At 36.4% G+C, this 22,596-nt stretch overlaps 1 protein-coding gene across 2 annotated transcripts in view; it reads right to left on the bottom strand.

Moving 5' to 3' along the window:
* The window catches only part of BTAF1 (B-TFIID TATA-box binding protein associated factor 1), a 94,180-nt gene that overhangs the window by 51,976 nt on the left and 19,608 nt on the right, over window positions 1–22,596 (bottom strand). For both annotated transcript variants that reach the window (XM_058543528.1, XM_058543529.1), the window contains 10 exons: window positions 17,731–17,894; window positions 14,934–15,070; window positions 12,029–12,158; window positions 11,691–11,759; window positions 10,182–10,271; window positions 9,408–9,503; window positions 9,134–9,310; window positions 8,283–8,423; window positions 7,141–7,265; window positions 4,453–4,573 (listed from right to left, as the gene is read on the bottom strand). In XM_058543528.1, coding sequence (XP_058399511.1) covers window positions 4,453–4,573; window positions 7,141–7,265; window positions 8,283–8,423; window positions 9,134–9,310; window positions 9,408–9,503; window positions 10,182–10,271; window positions 11,691–11,759; window positions 12,029–12,158; window positions 14,934–15,070; window positions 17,731–17,894 — 1,250 coding nt within the window. The remainder of the gene's footprint in view (window positions 1–4,452; window positions 4,574–7,140; window positions 7,266–8,282; window positions 8,424–9,133; window positions 9,311–9,407; window positions 9,504–10,181; window positions 10,272–11,690; window positions 11,760–12,028; window positions 12,159–14,933; window positions 15,071–17,730; window positions 17,895–22,596) is intronic.

Here is a 22,596-nt window from a genome sequence, read left to right as displayed (position 1 = left end):
TAAAGGATATATATATGGGGGCCAAAAGCAGAATGTACTAAGAGTGAGTGATAAGTGTCATAGCTACAGTCTTCAATAGTGAGGATATTGAAAAGCAAAGCTCAGGGCAGTAACAAAGCACAAAATAATCTATATGAATCAATATTAAGTTTCACTACAGCCTTTCAGAAAAGATATTCTGAAGATAGAGGCTAGGGGCCGGCCCCGTAGCATAGCACTTAGGTGCGCGCGCTCTGCTTTGGCGGCCAGAGGTTCGGATCCCGGGTGCGCACTGACGCACTGCTTGTCAAGCTATGCTGTGGTGGCATCCCATATAAAGTAGAAGAAGATGGGCACGGATGTTAGCCCAGGGCCGATCTTCCTCAGCAACAAAAGAGGAGGACTGGCATCAGATGTTAGCTCAGGGCTGATCTTCCTCACAAAAAAAAGAAGATAGAGACTAGACAGAAACATGAGGAAATTCCATTAGTGATACCATTAAAAATTTTTAGGAAGAAGAGAAAAAGAAGTTAGAGGCACAGATTACTAACACAAAAGGATACAGGAAACACGATAAACATTAAGACCCAAAAAATAAAGGATTATGCACATACCAGAATAACTGGAAAGAAAATATGGAAGCAGGATATATTTACTGTCTAAAAGAAATAGACTGGAAAAGCTCTTTTGTTCCAAAACACATTCTGTATACTTGCCTAATTTGAAACTGATATATTATTTATCAAAATGAGATGTCTGTAAAATCACGTATTGAAGATATCAGATATTAACTAGGGAGAAGTAAGGAAGATTAGTTTTTTAACCTTATCACCTGAATCCTCCTGATCTTTAAGCACTTAGTCCAGCCTTCAGTGCTGCTTCCTGGCATTTCTCATATTCTGCTCTTCCATTATTTAACTCTTTGCAGAGGTTATTAATCTTACCATGTAAGAGTCTTGTCACAATCACAATGCAAACTTTTCCAAGGTAAGAACCATGTAGGATGTTTTTCTAATTTCCCAGAACACCCTGCATAGAATTTTACACAAATTTATTTAACAAACATTGAGGGTCTATGCAAAGTGGTGGCTAACATGCCACAAATCACATACAAAGACAACAGAATTCCGGTATAAGAAATGATGAAGAGTCATCATCATCAATTCTTTATAAATGTTAGGGCCTACGCCTTCATTTACAAGCCAGTAAAGGCAAATTCAAAAGATCAAAAAAAGAAAACGCCCTGGATAAGAAAATCAACATCACAGAACATAAAGCTGTTTTCACAACCATGTAATTTTAATAGCCAATATTAAATTGGAAGGGGCTAAAAAATTGAAAGAGGATTTGGAACAATCTTGGGATCTTACCTAAACTGTAAAAATTTTAAAACACAGGAGGAGACACCACATTATAAGACTAACAAAAGTGAGAAATCACAATTGACAGCTGAGAGAAAAAAAAACTAGGAAAAAGCAACTGAAAAAGAACAGCTCAATCATCAGCAGTAATTTTTATGTATCTCAATATTCTCACAGTATACCATAATAAACACAGTAAAAAAACTAATTACCAACAAGAAATATTGGTGACTGATTTATCCAAAAATATTAACTTATGTTTAATGTACTTTAAGGTGATGATCAAGTGTGTCAATCATTTTAATGATTAACTTTTTTTTTTTCTTTTTGTGAGGAGGACTAGCCCTGAGCTAACATCTGATGCCAATCCTCCCCTTTTTTCTTGAGGAAGACTGGCGCTGAGCTAACATCCGTGCCCATCTTCCTCTACTTTATATGGGACGCCGCCACAGCATGGCTTAACAAGCAATAGGTCGGTGCGCACCTGGGATCCGAACCTGCGAACCCCAGCCGCCGAAGTGGAGCGCGAGCACTTAACCGCTTGCGCCACCGGGCCGGCCCCGATGGTTAACTATTTCTGATGGCAAAAATAGTATGTTTCAATTCTGTAGAAAATTCGTTTATATAAAATACCTTATTCCCGGGGGGCCGGCCCCATGGCTTAGCAGTTAAGTGCGCACACTCCGCTACTGGTGGCCTGGATTCGGATCCCGGGCACACACCAATGCACTGCTTGTCGGGCCATGCTGAGGTGGCGTCCCACATACAGCAACTACCAGGATGTGCAACTATGACATACAACTACAACTATCTACTGGGGCTTTGGGGAGAAAAGAAAAAAAAAAAAAGGAGGAGGATTGGCAACAGATGTTAGCTCAGGGCTGGTCTTCCCCAGCAAAAAGAGGAGGATTGGCATGGATGTTAGCTCAGGGCTGATCTTCCTCACAAAAAAAATAAATAGATAAATAAAATACCTTATTCCCTAACGATGTAAATAAAGTTGATATTACTAAATAAATAATAAAAAGCACAAAAGTAAGCTAAAAAGAGTCTGCAGGTGGTTTAATCACCTTATGAAGAACAGAAAGGCTTAAAAAACGTGGGACTTGTATCCAAAATATACAAAGAAATCTTAAAATTCAACAATAAGAAAACAACCCAATTTAAAAATGGGCAAAAGATCTGAACAGACACTTCACTAAAGAAGAGAGACAGATGGCAAATAAGCATATAAAAAGATGCTCAACATCATATACCATAAGGGAATTGCATGTTGAAACAATGAGATACCACTACACACTTATTAGAAAGGCTAAAATCCACAACACTGACAACATCAAATGCTGGCAAGGATGTGGAGCAACAGGAACTCTCATTCATTGCTGGTGGAAATGCAAAATGGTACAGCCACTTTGGAAGACACTTACATACAAAATTAAACATACTCTTACTATATGATCCAGCAATTGTGCTCCTTGGTATTTACCCAAGTGCACTGAAAACTTATGCCCATACAAAAACCTGCACATGAATGTGCATACTATATGACTTCACACTATATGACTCCAACTATCCGACATTCTGAAAAAGGCAAAACTACGGAGACAATAAAAAGATCAATGTTTGCTAAAGGTTTGGAGGGAGCAAAAGAAGGATGCCTGGTGGATCACAGGCATTTTTTAGGTCAGTGAAACTATCCTGTATGATACTGTAATGATGGATACATATTATGGTACATTTGTCAAAAGCCATAGACTCTACAAAACAAAGAGTGAACCCTAGTCTAAACTATGGACTTTAGTTAATAATAGTGTATCAATATTAGTTCATCAAGTGTAACAAACGTACTACACTAATGTAAGATGTTAACTACAGGGGAAACTCTGTGTGTGGGGGAGGGACATATGTACTTTTTTGCTCAGTTTTTCTGTAAACCTAAAACTGCTCTTAAAACTAAAGGCTATTTAAAAAAAAAAAAAGAACAGAAGGCAAAAACTTTGATAACTTCAAAAGGCCTATCCAAAGTGAATTTAAGAATACTTACATCAAAAACACTTAGGCAAACCCACAAAACTAAAGCAAAAATGAAGTGAAAATTCAGCACCTATGCCAGTTTTGTCATACCAGCCCACGCCTGATCAACTGAGGATTATAAAACAGACCTGACAGTTTTTCCTCAAAAGATTCTGATAAAACCAAAAAGATAATACAAAAACAAATTTACGATGCTGATTCACAGAAGTGCAACACAATATCATGCTACAGATTAAAGCAATTCTACATGGAATATTCCTAATTCACACAGAAATGCATGGTCAGTAAACACAAAACAGACATTTATCCACACTGTAACCTACTGTCTAAAAAAGTCAACCACTGCTTTTTAAAGATCACTGGCTCAAACTGTAGTACCTATAAATAACAGAATGATAGAAGAGTGGATTCCTAATATTTCCCTAAATTCTGGTATTTTGTTTGACCTATAGAGTTATTTTAAAAATAGGAATGTAAACCTTTTATAGACAGGGCAAGGACTCCTCGGCTCATCACAGATTCCACTTGCACACTGATATTACCCGAATGATCTCTGTAGGCATTTCAATGTGTGACTCCTGAAGTACACTACCCTTAGAAATAAATATGCTCTTAAGATTGAGTAATGCCTAGGAGGAGGCAAGTGCCTAGCAATTTGATCATCAGTCTTTAGCAGTCATACTGCAGAGCTTCAAACATAGCCTTCTAACCTGGGATGGGTTCTGCCAACCATCCAATTGTCAATCACACAGAGCAAGCAAAGACTAAATAACAGGTCTCTGACAGGAAGGGACTATTCAACCAATCTTTCATTCAACAAATATTTACTGAAGGCCTCCTATGTGTTAAGCACTATTCCAAGTGCTGGGAATACGACCTGGAACAAAATATTAAAATATTTCTGCCCTCATGGTGATTATATTCTTATGTGTCTACATGGTCACCATACCTCTTCTACTAGGCCCAGCAATCTCCTGATCTTTGGATATGTCACAAGGGTAACCTGGTGGTCAGATTTATTTTATAAAATTAATTTATATAAATTTCAAGATTACTATACATAGTTATTAGTTCTTACCTGGTCCTGTGTTGATAATAATGTAAACAGAGTTTCCAAAGCTGCTCTTCGAACTGATGATATAGTATGATGCAAAAAAGGCCAGACACGTGGAACTAAAACTGTGAGTGACTGTTGAATACTAATAAAGAAGACACAAATTAATCGTACTCATTCTCAGTTGAAACTTTGTTGATACATTATCTAAATATCATTTCCTTGTGGACCTAGTGTCTTTTTTGATGAATAAATTCTAAAAAGATAATACAATTTTTATAAGAACATTCATTTAATACCCTCATTCAAAACTATTATAGGACCAGAATAGCCCGAGCAAACATAGTCATAAAGAAGAGTAGAAATATTAACATTAGGTTCTTCTATGGCATTAATGCCATGATTACCTTTACCAAATTAGAACTTTCCAATATAACTTCCCTTATTCTCAATCTGCACTCATTCAGAAAAATGGGACATGTATCCTAGCTGGTAGTCAGCCTACACAAATTCAGGATTGCTAATCCTTACTCCTTTCCCATGGCTAACCCCAATGGGTAACCATTAGATGCACATAACTTATATCCCCCTTTGGGGCCATCTCTGCCACATATCAAATGAGCAAGAGGTGGTATGGTAGTAGCTTTGAAATTTGTTATCCTGATTTTAGCATTACTAAGTTAGGAAAACTTAAATATCTTCCTTCTCACAGATTAGATTTTAAATGGGGAAGCAAGCAAAGCCATGTCTAGGCTTTGGATTCCTTTCACATCCATGAGTCATTTATAAAAGTTACCTGGCAATAGAAAATCATTTATAAGTAGCATCTGAAATGTATACCTCTGTAGAAAAGGCATAAATAAAAAAGAATATGTCAGTGTAACCATTTATCTGTACTTTCGTGGTTTCTCTCAGGAAGTCTATCTTTTAACGCTATTTTCATTACTTTAGGTTTGTATAAACATCCCTTACATTTATTTACACATTTAGTAAATTTACTTATCAAATTAAACACATGCACACACAGACATAAAACAGACTCAAAATATGTAAAAGCATCATAACAAGGTCTTGTTAATAGTGAAACTGTTCATGCTCCAAATGACATGCTGCATTTCTTCTTACATAAGCTGGAAAGTATCTGCCAAATATCACAATATATGAAGCAAATTTTCTAATGAGGCAATTTTGAAAAAGAAAATAATCAAAAACTACATTATTTTACATTGAATTAATAAAATTTTCACTACATTCTTTCATTTTCTTACATTATCTAGCTTTCCTGACACTATCTACTTGACAATTTTTTTTAACAAGTCCTAAGTCCTTTATTCAGGGCAGGTGTCAACAAACTAAGGCCCACAGTCCAAGTCTACCCCATCCAGTTTTTTAAAATAAAGTTTTATTACAACACAGGCATGTTGATACCTTTATGTATTGTCTGGCTGCTTTTGCGCTACAATGGCAGAACTGAGTAGTTTTGACAGCAATCATATGGCCCAAAAAGCCAAAAATATCACTCTCTGGGCCTGTATAGAAAAAGTTTGCCAATCCCTGATTTGGGATAATTTAGAACTCTTGCATTTTGCAGCTTGAGAAGGGCTTTCACATAGGTTAACTCATTTAATCCCTATAGCTTTCATTATTAATGAAAGCATCTGAAAATTACAAAATCCCTTATACGTACTACCACTTCAATTTTTCTCTTCATTTGCTTTTACGGGCACTTAATTTGCTATTCCAACTTGTGGGCTGTCCTGCTAGCCTAAATTTAACATTAAGTACTACAAGTAGATCAGTATTATTTGAAACATTCTCTACATGCTTTTCATACATCTATGATTTTCACTGGAAATAGACTCACAGTCAGAAATCATTTATAATCATTATCATTGAAAACACACATATATATACAATAAACATACAAATTATAAAAAAAAATAATAATCATATGAATGTTCCCTGAATACCCTCACTAGGCTAAAGAATGGTAATTAATTTTCTCATCTGTGATTTTTTAAAGTTGCATACAAATTTTTTCTTCTGTATCTCCAAGAGTAGTATTAATAGAAACAATAATATTCAGGAACCAGTCCAAAAGGTAGAGAATACATTAATTAGCTGAGTTTCATTTCAAATATCAGGTTAGGAAAATAGGCGACACTTTAAATTTTTGATTTATGTTTTTGGCTTCATCCAATCTCTGCCTTTGGACATTATATTACATTATTATGTATTCCCTTCCTGATGAGTAATTATTGAAATCAAGGGCTGATTTCAACTGAAATGAACATTACAAAGAAAAAGTTCACAGAGGAGCAAATTTTGGAAAATGCAATGCTGATGTTCAGTGATAACTCTGTTAACTAAATGTTACTAAATAAGGCTAAAATTCTATATTCTGGGGCTAGAGGTAAAAATAATATGCAATGATTACATTTCTAAAGTTAATTATTATAGGATGAACAAGATAAAGAATTATATAACTGACGTAACCCAAGGATAAGCAATATGACCTTTTTAAGCTCCTGCCCTAAATGTACTGGTGGCTAAAGAGTAAAGAAGAAAAGGTCTCCTTGAAAATAGTAGTCTTTGGCATCCCAACTTACAGCACTGTTCTTAAAGGTGCTAATCCATTGTATTTTTAGGCTTAATTATCTGGAAATATACGTAAACACTTTTTACTTTATTTCACTAACTAGAAATAATTACCTGCATTGTTGGACCTGAGGATAAGTTAACAAGGATGAAAGAAGAGTCATAATACTATTTGTTGAAGCGGTTAGATCATCTAGTTCCAGAAGAGCATCCCATAATGTATTTATAATGAAGGGTACCTATAAGATCAGTTATGAACAGTTATTAATTTTACACAAAATATTCACAAGCCATGCCAAATCATACCCCAGGAGTCACTACCGATTCATCAACATATACAATTTCAATAACCTTGGATAGTGCCAGTTTTAAGCAAAGTCAAGGAGGAGACATTATTTGCCTTTTAACAGTTCTCTAACTCCTCTTTTTAATGCCACTCAACTCTACTTTGGCACTTCCCTTCTTAATCAGGCTCATAATGGGAGAGACAATTTAGGAAATAACATGGCCAATACTCTACGTAAAAAACTAAACTTTAAAACTAAACAATACAATGTAGACACACAACACATGACCCTCTACATAAAGTAATTTTAATATACAGTCATGCCCCACATAAGGACGTTTTAGTCAACGAGGGACTGCATAAATGACGGTGGTCCCATAAGATAGTTCCATAATAGGTGTGTAGTAGGCTATACCATCCAGGTTTGTGTAAGTACACTCTATGATGTTCGCACAATGATGAAATCGCCTAATGGCACATTTCTCAGAATGTACCCCTGTCATTAAGCAATGCATGACTATTTAAAACAGTACTAATCATCATGAAAAGACAAATTAGCTTTTGAGCTTTTAAAATAGTGCTTGCTGCACTTCCAAATATACATGTTCTGGTTGTGATAATACAAAAGAAAGTCAGACCTTGAAAGAGGCACTTCAAAAAATGAGACCAGATTAAAAAACCAAAAGCCAAAACCCAAAAATCTCATACATCTAAAAACCAGGAGTAAAAATAAATAAGAAATGTTTGCTTTCTTCTCAAGGAAGTTCCCTGCATATTCTGTACATGAAGGGGAAGTAGATTCACTCTTCCAAGGATGACATATAATCAAGATCACATACATCAGAGAGCTATCCATCATAAGAAAAATGGAAGATGAAGGAGAAAAAAGTACTCAATGTTTTTCCTAATACTCTACACCCCAAATGTAAACAAATTCTATAGGAAGAAAATGCAAAAATATTTAATTTACCTTTTGTGTTTGAAGATACACGAGGCTTTCCACTACAGGTACTAATGATGCTGCAGCAACAGCTCTGACATCATCATCAAGGTCCTGGAGTCCTTCAATTATTCTAGTTAAAACTTTAGGCAATAAAGTATTAATTACATCCTGTAAAACAGTACATCAAAACAGATTAATTTTCTGTAGTACAATTTTTGTGCTTAAACATTTTTTATTAAATTTGCCATATGAAAGCATCAATCTTTATTTATTAAAAAAGTCATAAACAGAGAAGAAAAATAACATCAATAGAAGCCTATGTAACTAATCTCATTTGAAAAAGATTACAACAATATCAAGTACTTTATTGTTCAGTGTGACTTACAATAACAGAACATGTTTTCGAGGTAAGACTAGGAATTCCCTGTGTGAACACACAGACATAGGTACCCCTGTGCTACAACCTTAACTTCTATTTCTCATTCAATGCTGCTAACAACCAAAGGGAGTACGAAAAAAGATGGAAGGGAAAGCTATCCCTTTCTGCTTCTCATTATTCCATTCTACTCTCTTTTCAATTTCCCCAATAGAGCCAGCCTCCAGAGGCTACTTCTGTCATCACACAATAGGACTCTCGCTGTGAACTGGTCTTGCTATGAGACAGGAACAGGTTTCCAAACCTAACTAACCATTTTTTGATTCATACTTAAATTCTTATTAGCATCACCTATCTCTGTGACACTACCTCAAAAAGGCAAATCTTGAAGGACTGGCTTATCTGTAACACTAAGAATCAAGCCATTTCATACAATTAATGAAAGTAAACTAAGAGGGAAAAAAAACTCTCCTATACATGCTTCAAAAACTGAAGTGTTTACCTGACGAACTGCCAAAGCATATTTTATTCCTAGCAGACCACCATGTCTAACTTCCCATTGTTCTTGTGTAAGTAACTTAAGCAGCACATCCACAGTCTTATGAACTCCTGTTTCATTCATGTGCTTTAATACCACACCTAATGTCTGAGCACAAGTTTCACGAACTGGTGCCACAACCTATAAATGAGAAAACAAGAAAACTCATATTTGCAGAAAGCTTATTTTGTTGAATTTGAAATTTGATTGGGCAAAGCCTCCCTTAGGTGATACTTACTTCATCAGAAACAAAGTCTCCAAATCTGTCTAATGCAAAAACACAAAGGAGTCTAATAACCAAGTCTTCCAACCACTCTTGATGCTGCTGAATCATCTGTTAAAACAATCATTTTTTAGTAACAAAGATTACACTTTGTATTGGGGGTTGGGGAAACACACTAGGTCCAAAACTAAAACAAAATATCAGGACAAATTATTTTAGCTATAGGAACAATAACCAAAAAGACAGACTAGTCCCAATTACCATCTTTGATATTAATCACATCCTCTTTGATGTTTAATTAGATTCAGATATACTATACTAAAATCTTTAAAATTCATGAATTCTATTATGTTACTTGCACTCCAAGAGAAATTAAAAAAACTATTTAAGGTTGCTCTGATACAAATTATATCTGTCGTGTATCTATTATCTATCCTATTACCAGTGTCTCCATGCTACACCAATCACACTGCTCACTGACCTCTAAACTATCCACTTGTTTATCTCACTCTACTTTCCAATCCATTATATCCTGCTCAAATACTCTTGCTTCTACATATTTTTCCACTCCATGTTTCTGAATAAATCTTTCCCCTGAACTCATTCTTCCTCTATTTATAGACTTACTTCCTAACCTTTTTTGTTTCCCTCATATATACCTTTCCCTATTTCTTCGTCTTATTTACCTCTCATTTCAACTTCATGGCACATGCTCTGTTACTTCCCTGTCTTGGTAAAAGAGGTCAACCACTGAAACTTGGTGAATAATTGTTGCTTTACTACACCTACCTCTTCTAAAGTGCTGTCTCCCATTTTACCACCGCTTTTCCCATGAGCTTTAAGGATTTCCCTAAGTCCAGTGCCTGCACCATGTCGAACCTACCAAGAACCAAGAAGTAAATGTCAGAGGTTAAATGCTTAAGAAACTGAGTTTAACTTCTCTTCACTATGAAAAAGGGATATCAGATTTTTAAGAAATTAGAATAAAGTGACACTTCACAAGAATGTGTTTTTCTTTTACGATCCAAGAAGACTTACACAGTTAATATTTCACAACTTTGGTTATGTGGAATTTTTTTCAAATCAAGCTAAGAAAATAGCTATTCCTGGGCCGGTCCCGTGGCTTAGCAGTTAAGTGCGCGTGCTCCGCTACTGGCGGCTTGGGGTTCGGATCCCGGGCGCGCACCTACGCACCACTTCTCCGGCCATGCTGAGGTCGTGTCCCACATACAGCAACTAGAAGGATGTGCAAATATGACATACAACTATCTGCTGGGGCTTTGGGGGCGGGGGAGAGAAAAGGAGGAGGATTGGCAATAGATGTTAGCTCAGAGCCAGTCTTCCTCAGCAAAAAGAGGAGGATTAGCACGATGTTAGCTCAGGGTTGATCTTCCTCAAAAAAAAAAAAAAGAGAGAAAATAGCTATTCCAAAATCCTTCTGAGATATTAATCTACTTGGCTGCCACTCCTCTACCTCCTACCTGCATTCAGCACTATCCACAGCAAAGGAGAAGAAAGCAAGTATCATATATTGTTCTTTATAGCCCCAACACCAATATTTTAGAAATAAATGCATCAAAACTAAGTTCCAAAGCTACCAGTGTTAAGCATCAAAGGAAGACAATACAAATAAAATGTCTCATGACTAATGCTTCACTGTAGCCCTATAGCCTTCTGAAGTATCATCTGGAAGGGAGCAAACAAGCCACTGACACTGCAACCACTTATTTAAGACCCCATTTGAATTAAGGCTTGAACAGCTTTAAACAGAAGTACAATAAGGAACAGAAAGGCTGTGAAAAGGTATTTCAAAAGCAGTGTTTTTTAAATTATCCAGCGGCCAACCAAAGCAAGACAGAATGTTTTGAAACTACCAACCCTCAACTTCAACCAGAGGAACTTCACTTTCATCTCTTGTACATACTGGAACCTGTTCAAGATTTTCTTTGAAGAAATATTTCTGAGGCTAAAAAGCTGGTTTGGAAACTACTTCTCAATCAAAATTGTCCACTTCCAAAGGAAATTTTCACTGTCTGGGAGAGATATGCAAGTCTTTATATTATAGATAAAAGAATGAAAAGAAATGAACAATTCACTAAAGAAATAGGACAAAAAGGATATGAAAGGTGAAAATCAGTCTGAAATTTTCTACTTAGCTGAGTGATACAAAGTGTCGTGACCAGTGGTCCTGAGAGGGACGCAGGGGAAGGACTCTGACAAAATAGATTATGCTTGACGTTGTTCCCTTCATTAGCAAAGAAAATAGAGCTGAAAGAAACTGTAACGAAGAATTCTTACCTCCCAGGAGGGATTAAAAAGGTCATTGCAAAGTTCTTCACAAAAGCTTTCTAAAGGCCATTCATTTGTCTGAATAAGAAAAACAAAATTACTACTAATTCAAAAGGTCTATTTTATGCTAATAATTTAAGCAATTTAATAAAGTGTATTTATTTGTAGGTCTAGTAATAATAGTCAGGCTTTTAAAATTTTAAATAATTAAAATCTTTATTAATGAAGACAAGATTTTTAATAAAATTTCTCTCAATTAACAGATTATTAAATACTATCTACTGACACATTAGTATGAAAAAATTATAAACAATTTCAAAGGACACTGTAGGGTATTTCAATAGTACCTCTTCAATTAAGGAAGAATTGTCTGGAATATTGTCAATCAAGACTTTGGAATCATTTGCAGACTGATTAATAACAACATTTGCTATTTTTCGTCTCTTTTCTTCTGGTTCCCCATCAGTGCTATCATTGCTAAAAAATAAAAGTCATCATTTAAAAAAGTGAATGAAAAGATAATGTGAACCACAATGAATGTAAGAGAATCTATCATTTGAACAAATGTTTTGCCATACTGATTATATGGTTTACTTAAAATTTCATGTATCAAATAACTAAGATTAACCACTTAAAAATTTTTGAGCAAAATATATCCTACTACTCTTATTGATGAATATAAAACAAGTCAATGAATTCTTGCTTTCAAATTGGATCTCAAATTTAATAAGTCTTTTTTTCTTCCTCTCTACAACCAGCGTCTCTCCATTTTATTTTAAACTCCTCTAGTCTAACAACCTAAATCTGGCCTAGCAAAACTTTTTTAGGCTTTTGTACCCTGGAGAAAACTAATATACTGAGTAACACACTATACTCGTACTAGTTCTTGAAAAACATAGAGATCAAACAACTGACCAATGATAAATGTGTCCAGAAAATTTGAGGAAATGTTATTTTCTGACTAAAAGACCAAAAATATCAAGGCTAGCCTAATAAAATATTACAAAGGAGAAGACAAGTAAAATTACTTTATTTAGTATTAACAGAAAGGAACAATTAGCACAGTTAAGGTATATACAGCATTATTTTCTACAAATATTCCCTCCCTCCATCTTAACAGTATAATTTATTTGTCCAACTACTTTTTCTATAAGGTGATGAAAGCAATCTGAGCCTCCCTCATCTCATTCCCTATTATTCTTTCCCTAATTCTCTCCAATCTAGCCACACTGGTTGTCCTTAAACTTGTTAGGCCTGTTAGGCATGTTTCTACTTCCAGGCATTTGCCCTTGCTATTCCCTCTATTTGAAATGTCCTTTCCGAATATTCATATCCTCACTTCTTCCAGAGCTTTACTGAAGTTACCTCTGTGAATCCCTCTCTGATCATCCTATCTAAAATTTCAAACTCTCTCCCCACAAGACATTTCACATGTTCCTTCCTTGCTTTATATCTTTTTTCTTCTTAACCCTTACCATTAACATGCCATATATATACAGGAATAAAATTCACTGGAATATACATTAATAAAAGCCAGCAGAAACACTTACTTACTATATGATCCTAATGAGCTGTTAACTTAAAAAACACTGTGGTTAACAACTCAATAAAGATCTTATACTTAAAAAAGACAACTTAACCCCCAGTAAAAATTTACACCAAGCAGATGTTTATTATTTACCCTATTTTGTGTCTAGCTTTTTTTTTTTTTGAGGAAGATCGGCCCTGAGCTAACATCTGCCAATCCTCCTCTTTTTTTTGCTGAGGAAGACTGGCCCTGGGCTAACATCCATGCCCATCTTCCTCCATTTTATATGGGATGCTGCCACAGCATGGCTTGACAAGCGGCGCGTCGGTGTACGCCTGGGATCCAAACCGGCGAACCCCAGGCTGCCGCAGCGGAGCATGTGCACTTAACCACTTGCGCCACCGGGCCAGCCCCTGTGCCTAGTTTTTAAATAAACACTGTAAACACTTTTTAGCTTTCTATGAATGGAAAGAACAACAAAGGTTCTGTCATCTGCAACAAAACTCTATTTTCATAAGCTCTCACGTGTTTTATTAACTCATCATTTACTCAAACGTTTTTCGAACACTACTAAAGATTCTAATTTAACAGAGCTGAGTGGGGTTCAAGAATCTGCATTTCAACAAACCTCTCAAAGTGCTCCTAAGGGGACTGTTTCAGATCACCCTTTGAGAAATGCTGCTCCAAGCTTATACACAGATATCACTTTTATTAACTCATTAAGAAAGTGAGGACAGTGATTTTATCCACAGAGTTCTCTCCTACCATAGGACTAGGTAAACAAGAATGGATTATTACTCACTATTTGACTTAGCCCTCAGCCTAGGGAACAGGTGAGGTAATACTGTGACAATTCACACTTTACTAATGCAGCATTCTTAACTTGTGGCCTTTAGGCCATCTCTCTCACTTCACTCTCTACTATTCTCACCTCTGTTCACTCTTCTCAGCCATAACTGCTGTTTCTTGAATATTTCATGATTAAGGCATTTATGCTTGTTCTCTCTGCCTGGAATGCGCTCCCCTTGGAAGATCTTCAGCCCTTATTCAGGGCTCATAATTAGTAAGAAAAAAAATCTGCATATATGGATTTTTCTGGGGAAGTTGTCGTAGACCCTAGTAATAGTAAATTTTTTTGGTGGTGTTGGTGCCGTCAAGTCGATCCCAACTCCTAGTGCCCCTGTGCACAGCACAGTGGAACCCTGCCCAGTCTCCGCACCATTCTTTCACCTTTCAGCACTATATCAGACAGTGCTCCACTGCTATTCATAGAGTTTCCATGGCCAATTTTTTTTTTTGGAAGTGGGTGGCCAGGTTCTTCTTCCTAGTCCATCTTAGTCTGGAAGCTCCACTGAAACCTGTTCACCATGGGTGACCCTGCTGGTATTTGAAATACCGGTGGCATAGCATTCAGCATCACAGCAACACACAGACACCACAGTATGACAACAAACAGATAAGAGGTATGGTTCCCTGACCAGTAAAACGAACCCGGGCCTCTGCGGTAAGAGCATCTTACCGGTAAGTGCATCTTAACCACTAGACCACCAGGACTGGCGTAATAGTAATAGTAATACTAGTAATAGCAGACACTCTCTGACAATTGCACAAGACAATCCAAATGGTACTCCACGGCTAAAGACAAAATGTTTTTAGAAATCAAGTACAGATTTAAGCTATACAGCACTATTGTTTTAAATAAATAAGCAGAAAAAGATTACTACCTCTTCTCATTAGTTTCCACTGCATCCCTGGATCTCTGTTTTGCAAATAACTTGGCCATTCTTTTAGCTTTGTTTTTCTGTCTATTGCTCATTCCTGCTCGAAATTCTGAGTCAATCAATTCAGCTGCCTGGAGAGTCTAAAAGAATAAACGAATGGTGAGTTTGAACTTTTGAAATTAAAATAAATACCCATAGTCTCAGCCTCAGAAAAGGACTAAGTCTATAAATTTCACTATATACAAGTTGATTCTTTTTTTGACAGCTTCATGCTATTCTGTTGTATGGTTGTACCATAATTTCACGCTCTTCTTCCTTCTTTCCTATTCTTCCAATTCCCAACAGAGGCTCGTGTGTTTCTTAACTTTTTTTTTTTTTTTTTTTTTTTTTTTTTTTGTGAGGAGATCAGCCCTGAGCTAACATCCGCCAATCCTCCTCTTTTTTTGCTGAGGAAGACGGCCCTGGGCTAACATCGGTGCCCATCTTCCTCCACTTTATATGGGACGCCGCCACAGCATGGCTTACCAAGCAGTACTTCGGTGCGCGCCCGGGATCCGAACCAGCGAACTCCGGGCCGCCGCAGCGGAGCGCGCGCACTTAACCGCTTGCGCCACCGGGCCGGCCCCTTAACTTTTTTTATGTCACATATGTGGCATGAATATATTATCCTAACCCACAGAGGGATTTGAAGAGGTGAGACTTCAAAATAACCATAATACCACCCAAAAGTTATAAGAATAAAGAATGCCAAAAAGAAACTGATAATTATCATCTACTGAAAAAAATAAAAATGATAGCCATAAGTGATTGGTCCAACATCTTACAGTCAACTTAGCCCATATGCTCCTTTCCTCTTAACCACTCACTGCCTACTGTTTTTGCTCTTTTCCATTCACGGGAGACGTTATAAAGTCTGTGAGACAGAAATGCTTTGAGCCCAAGCCCAAAAATCTTTTCCGCCCTTATCTGATTAAGATTCAACTGAAATTTACACTTGTACAACCAACTGGGGTCACTGGTATGGATACCTTGCTACAGTCTTGGTCCAGGGACCATTGGCACATATACAAGGCAATGCAGCAGTGATGAGTCTATGGCAACAACTAACCTTAAGCAACTCCTCCCAAAGGTTCGTGACATATAAGGCCAACCAAACTCATATCTTGCAAACCCCAAACTGGCTGTTGCCCATCCCACATCCAACTATTCTATCTATAGCCCATTTTCTCTAATACACCTGCCCATTCATTTTCTTACACCATATCCAGTTACCACACTGTGAGTACATTACTACATTTTTGTTCTCCTTTATTTTATTCTGTTTTCTTCTTTATTTTTTCTTTACATCTTATGCTTCCCTTTGTACCCCATTTCTTTCCATTCTTTCCTAGTTGTCATTATATTTTCTGCCTCTTTGCAATCTTCTCCTTTTTCTATGTGCTGTTTTTTTTTCTGAAATAAAAGTCAGTCATCATCACACCCCCCAACCCTAAAAAATAGTTTACAAATTCTAATGGTTTGGAGGACAGCTAGTATAAAGGCAAATAGAACCATCCTCCAGGGGCCGGCCCAGCAGCATAGCGGTTAAGTGCGCACGCTCCACTGCTGGTAGCCTGGGTTCGCATCCTGGGCACGCACCGAGGCACTGCTCATCAAGCCATGCTGTGGCGGCATCCCATATAAAGTGGAGGAAGATGGGCACAGATGTTAGCCCAGGGCCAGTCTTCCTCAGCAAAAAGAGGAGGATTGGCATGGATGTTAGCTCAGGGCTGATCTTCCTCACTAAAAAAAAAAGAAAAAAAAAAAAGAACCATCCTCCACTTAAGTAAAGGGAAAGGCCAAGGAAATGAGAAGATAAAGATTTCAGGATTGCAAAGCAGGAATTCCTAATGGAGCCCATTAAGGGATGGGCCTTAAAGGATACTGCAGGTGCAAAAGAAAAGAGTACTGAACCCCTTGAAAGGTAATAGTTCATTTGTATGTGAATTTTTCTGAGGAGAGAGCCACAAGTTTTACTGGAGCTTAAAATGAGGCATAAAAAAAGCACACAGGCATCCACTGGGAACTGGAATACAGAAAAAGGAAGACTACAGAGCAAAATTATGGTACGGCCATACAACAAAATAGCACGAAGCTGTCATAAAGAATGTGATCAATTCATTCTTGGTTGATGAATCAAGTATAGACAGATTGTCTATACTGATATATTAAATTATATGAAATGAAAAAAGGTAAACAAGGCTTAAAAAGATACATATACTTGTATATACGTGGAAAATTTCAGGAAGAATACAGAAGTAACTTAAAAAGTTGTCTGTAGGGCGTGGAGACATGGGTGTCTGTCAATTATCGGAAAGAAACTTTTTTGACTTCATAGTATATGCCCTTTTGCATTGGTTGAAAATTTTCTTTTTATCATGTTTGTTACTTTCACAAATAAAAGAATGAATCATAGCTCTAAAGATTTCTAGTATCATTATCCCACTCTCTCCCTTACTTTTTTTTTCCTTCGCTTAACAATAAAGGAAACAGCAATTGGTACAACTAGGATCTTTCAATACCAGTGGCTCTAAAAGGTACACCACGGCTTTTATCCAACAGTTCAGTATCTTCAAGGTAGGCTGAACTTTTGTCTCTTTAGAATCTGTCATTAGAAATCCAATTTATGAAGACATTAAACTATGGCAGCATTAGACAGCAATGAGGATAGTATTTTTTTTTAACATTGCAATTGCATAGCAAAATGAAGCAGACCCCTTCAATTATTACTTGCAATCAACCAACCAAAGGTTTTACCTACAGGTTGTTTGTTTATAAGGGCTGCTGAAGTCGGGGTATAATCCAAATCTTCGTCATTGAAGAGTTCTTCAGTACTCATTCCAATGGCTTCTCCCATATTAAGGCCAAGTTTCTTCTGTAATAGTTTTCGTTGGCGTGCTATCCTCTCTTTAGGATCCACTTCACCTTTAAACAGAAAAGAAATATATTTCCTCTAAATCAGTTAAGAAGTTTTCTAACACATGAACATCAGACTTGATTCAAATGCAAAAAAAATTAAACTATTAAAACACCCTTCCTGACAATAAAACAAACTATACTGACCATCTCTGAATGTGTCATAAACTCTATTACCTAACCATGATTGGAAAATAGTATTCTAGCTAACAAAACACTATAGCAATTTTCACTGAGATTCCCCCATTGTCCTACTGTCAATTATCGAGTATATATAAAATGATATCCATTCCTATGGAAATAAACCAATTTTATTTTATAGCTACACCTTGCACATTCTCTGAAAGATCTAACCAGGCTGAAAAAACAAAACCTAGATTTGACAGAAAAAGATCTCAACAAATATATACTTATTTCAAGTGTGGCCTTTAGGTATTTTGAGCCCATAATAGCGCTAACAGCCCAAATAAGAAAGATAAAGGCATACAAGTAGATAGATTTTGAATGTGCCAAATAAAACCCTCAATAATTCAGTGGAAAAAAGATCAAAAGGTATTATTTTAAAAATAAAAATTTGAGCTTAAAATAAGTTGCAAGAGATGGTTCTACACTACTGGAAAAAAAAATAATGTTTTAAAATCACTAATGATCTGTTTCTAATAATGACTAAGTTCTTATTGGACTATTCCTTCACAGATAACAAACTCCTGCCAAAATATAAAAAAACAACTACCTGAAGGCACTGGAAAAAGAACAAAAGTAGGCATATACTTGGATGAGTTGTCAATACCTGGAAAAAGGGCATGGCACTGGGTGAGTTCCCCATTTTTGCAGTTTTTAACCTGACAGTAGACCCAGTCCATGATATGCAAGGTAGCTAAAAGCTGGATAAAAAACCCACAGTCTTTCTGGCTTGAAGAACTAGAGGAAGGAGAGTTAGGGGTCACTATAGCCACTAGAAAGTAGACAGAGAAAACCCATAAAAGAGAGAGCCAAAGAGAAGGCCCAAATTCTTTGTAAACTCAGCCAAATCTGTGGCTGAATTCTGAACTATGCATGCACAGGGCAGATTCCAAACAGTCCAGCTAAAGCTAAAAACTAAATTGAGATCTCAGCTGTTGCCCACCAGAAAAGAGTTTGTGATTCGAGTTTCCCCAAGTTAAATGCCTGCTAAAACAAACAAATAAGCAAAGAAACCCAACCCAACCAAACCAAAACACTCTTTGGAAGAATATAATGGAATCCAGCCTGCACAGTACAGAATTTATAATGTGAGGGAGACAATTCAAACTTAATTGACATACAAAGAATCAACAAAATGTAACCCATTTTCAAAAGAAAAGACAGTTAATTGAGACCAACTCTGAGATGACCCAGATGCTGGAATTAGAAGAAAAGCTTTTTAAGCAGCTAGTATAAAAATGCTCGAAGTAAAGGAAGATACCGTCACAATGATGAAAAGACAGGATAACTCAATAGAGAGACAGAAATTATAAAAAAGAACCAAACAGAATCATACACTTGAAAAGGGTGAATTTCATGATGTGCAAAATATGCCAATAAAGCTGTTTTTTTTTTTAAAAAAAAGAAATAGGTCTAGAATTGAATACAATATCTGAAATTTAAAAATCACTAAATGGGCTTAATAGCTGAATGGAGATAATAGGACAAAGTATAAGTCAACTTAAAGATAGAGCAATACAAAGTACCCAATCTATAGAACAGGGAGGGGAAAAAAACGATTTAAAGAAACAACCTGAAAATGAAACTAAGAGAACAATTATGTGTACAATAGCATCAAAAGCAAAACTTAAAACTTACATTCTGGAAACTACAAAATATTGGTGAAAGAAATGAAAGAAGATCTAAATAAACAGAAAAACATTCTATGTTCATGGATCGTAAGACTTATATTGTTAAGACAGTAATATTTCCCCAATTGATATACAGATTCAACATAATTCCAATCAAAATACCAGCTGGTTTTTTTGCAGACAATGACAAACTGATCCTAAAATTCATATGGAAATGCAAGAGATCTAGAATATCCAAAACAATCCTGAAAAAGAAGAAAGTTGGAAGCTCATGTTTCTTGATTTTAAAACTTACCACAAAGCAACAGTAACCAAGACAATGAGGTACTGGCATAAAGCTAGACATCAATGGAATAGAATTGAGATGTCCAAGAAAAAAACTACGTGTCTATGGCCAACTATTTTCAATGAGGGTGCCAAGACAATTCAGTGGGGAAAGAATAGTTCTTTTCAACAAATGGCGTTGAGACAACAGTATAGCCACAAGCAAAAGACCGAAGTTGGACCCATAACCTCACAACACATACAAAAATTAACTCAGAATGGATCAATAGTAAATTAATAGTAAAAGCTAAAGCTATAAAACTCTTAGAAGAAAATGCAGGGGTAAATGACCTTAGATTTGGCAATAGCTTCTTACATATGACATCAAAAGCTTGAGGAACAAAAGAAAAAGATAAATTAGACTTCATCAAAATTAAAAAATTTTGTGCTTCAAAGGATACTATCAAGAAAGTGAAAAGACAGCCCACAGAATGGGAGAATACGTTTGTAAATCATATATCAGGGAAGAGGTTTATATCTAGAGTATATAAAGAACTCTTACAACTCAACAATAAAAGAACAAATATCCCACTTAAAAAACTGGCAAAGGATCTGAATAGATAGTTCTTCAAAGATATACAAATGGTCAATAAATACATGAAAAGATGTTCAACATTATTAGTCATCAGGAAAATGCAAATCAAAACTACGAGATATCACTTCACACTCACTAGTATGGATATAATCAAAGTCAGTAAATAAGTACTGGCAAGGACACGGAGAAATCAGAACCCTCATATACAGCTAGTGGAATGTAACTGGTGGAGGCACTTTGGAAAATATTCTGTTAGTTCCTCAAATGGTAAAACATAGCTACCCTATGACCCTTAGGTATCTACACAAGAGAAATGAAAATATACATCCACACAAAAACATGTACATGGGGGCCGGCCCAGTGGCGTAGTAGTTGGGTCACGCGCTCCACTTCAGCAGCCCAGGGTTCACAGGTTTAGATCCCAGGCGCGGACCTATGCACTGCTCATCAAGCCATGCTGTTGTGGCATCCCACATACTAAAAGTGGAGGAAGACTGGCAACAGATGTTAGCTCAGACCCAATCTTCCTCACCAAAAAAAACCCAAAACAAAACATGTACATGAATGTTTATTGCAGCATTATTCATAATAGCCAAAACAACCCAAATGTCATCAACTGACGAATGGATAAACCAAACATGATACCCATACAATGGAATATTATTCGGCCATAAAATGAAATAAGACCACTTCACACCCATTAGGATGGCTGCTATCAAAAAAACAGAAAATAACAAGTGCTGGCAAGTGTGATGAGAAAACAACTATTTTGAGTTGCTGCCTAGGCATTTTACAGTATGACAACCCTCCTCATACCCAGAGTCTGGACATGTAGATAAGGACTTGAGTGTAGGATTCCTGCCACAAGTTCCCGCTTTGCTTTTCCTGGGGCACCATTTAAAATAACCCCTTAGAGTTGAGCCGTCAAAAAGTTAGTGACCTCCACCCCAAACACCTTATAAATAATAGGTGCTAGCTACCCCGCTTCTCTCAGCTCACTGCCCCCCAACCCCCTTTTCTGGGATCTGTAAGTCATAAATTTTGTGACTTTACTTCCTTTGTGTGAATGTATTAAAACTGAGCCTTCAACCAAAATGATCCCCAGAGTTTTCACTTCTCCAAAGTGGGAGTTCAGATGCTGAAGGAGCCACCTGCCGACCCTGTGTGGCTGGCTTGTGCCTCCTCATTCAGCAGGTCATAATCTGCATATTCTTAATTTAATACAACAGCTACAGGCCCCACAACACAGCAAGATGTTCAGAAATCGGAAATCTTGTGCATTGGTGGTGGGAATGTAAAATAGTGTAGTTGCTATGGAAAACAGTATGTTAGTTTCCGAAAAAACTAAAAATAGAATTACCATATGATCCAGTAATTCTACTTCTGAGTATTTTCTCAAAAGAACTGAAAGCAGGAATTCAGATATTTGTATACCCATGTTCATAGCAGCATTATTCACAATAACCAAAATGTAGAAGCAACTCAAGTGTCCATTGATGGGTAAACAGATAAACAAAATGTGGTATAAACACACAATCAAATATTATTCAGCCTTAAAAAGGAAGGAAATTCTAACACATACTACAACATGGATGAACCCTGATGAGATTATGTTAAGTGAAATAAGCCAGTCACAAAACGACAAATACTGTATGATTCTACTTACATAAATTACCTAGAGTAGTCAAATTCATATAGAAAGAAAAATAGAACAGTGGTTGCCAGGGGCTGGGGGGAGGGAGCAATAGGAATTATTGTTTCATGGGTATAGTCTCAGCTTTGCAAGATGAAAAGAGTTCTGGAGATTGGCTGCACAACAATGTGAATGTACTTAATACTACTTAACTGTACACTTAAAAATAGTTAAAATGATAAATCTTATATTATCTATATTCTACCACAATTAAAAAACTGATACATCCTATAACAGTAATAAAAACTACTTAGAATAAAAAAATGAAGTAAGTACTGATACACTACAATACGGATAAACCTTAGAAACATTCTGCTAGGTAAAAGAAGCCAGTTACAGAAGATC

Source organism: Diceros bicornis, chromosome 6 (assembly GCF_020826845.1).
Source record: "Diceros bicornis minor isolate mBicDic1 chromosome 6, mDicBic1.mat.cur, whole genome shotgun sequence".
In the NCBI taxonomy this organism is placed as follows: Eukaryota; Metazoa; Chordata; class Mammalia; order Perissodactyla; family Rhinocerotidae; genus Diceros; species Diceros bicornis.
This window is presented reverse-complemented; position numbering and strand designations above follow the sequence as displayed.